Source organism: Phaethon lepturus, unplaced genomic scaffold (genome assembly GCF_000687285.1).
Source record: "Phaethon lepturus isolate BGI_N335 unplaced genomic scaffold, ASM68728v1 scaffold41681, whole genome shotgun sequence".
Lineage (NCBI taxonomy): Eukaryota > Metazoa > Chordata > Aves > Phaethontiformes > Phaethontidae > Phaethon > Phaethon lepturus.
Window position 1 is genome coordinate 1 of NW_010519222.1, and position 725 is coordinate 725.

Sequence of the window (725 nt, forward strand, 5' to 3'; positions counted from 1 at the left end):
GGTTGTGGGCGGGGCTCTGGGGGCGGGGGGAGGCCCTGGGTTTAAGCGCTGCAGGGCGGGGCTGGGGGCGGGGCTAAGCGCTGAGGCCCCGCCCCCGGCAGAGCCGGAGGAGGAGATCATCGCCGAGGACTACGACGACGCCCACGTGGACTACGAGGCCTCGCGGCTGGGGGGGGTGCCGGTTGTGGGCGGGGCTCTGGGGGCGGGGGGAGGCCCTGGGTTTAAGCGCTGCAGGGCGGGGCTGGGGGCGGGGCTAAGCGCTGAGGCCCCGCCCCCGGCAGAGCCGGAGGAGGAGATCATCGCCGAGGACTACGACGACGCCCACGTGGACTACGAGGCCTCGCGGCTGGGGGGGGTGCCCCCCCCCCGGGGCAATAGCAGCTGTACGGACCCTCCTCGGGACCCCTCATAGGCATCACAGGGGCCATAGGCACCCTTTACAGGGGCTATAGGCACCCCTTGTAGGCATATAGGGGCTATATGAACCCTCCCCAGCTGCTTACAGGGGCTATATGAACCCTCCCCAGCCACTTATAGGGGCTATATGAACCCTCCCCAGCTGTTACGGCAGCTATAAGGACCTTTTCCAGGCCCCTTAAAGGCTACAGCGACCTTTCTCAGGCACTAGAGTGACTACAGGAACCTTTTCAGGCAGTATAAGGGCTATAGGGACCCTTCTCGGATGATACGGGAGCTATAGAGATCCTTCAAGGGCATCCTAAGGG

General features: G+C 65.4%; 1 protein-coding gene across 1 annotated transcript in view; it reads left to right on the plus strand.

The window, feature by feature from the left end:
* Positions 1 to 101: 101 nt before the first annotated feature.
* Positions 102 to 725, plus strand: part of PQBP1 (polyglutamine binding protein 1) — a gene marked incomplete at both ends in the record, with an annotated part of 1,062 nt that continues 438 nt past the window's right edge. Inside the window, one exon of the mRNA XM_010296975.1 lies at positions 102 to 383. Coding sequence (XP_010295277.1) covers positions 102 to 383 — 282 coding nt within the window. The remainder of the gene's footprint in view (positions 384 to 725) is intronic.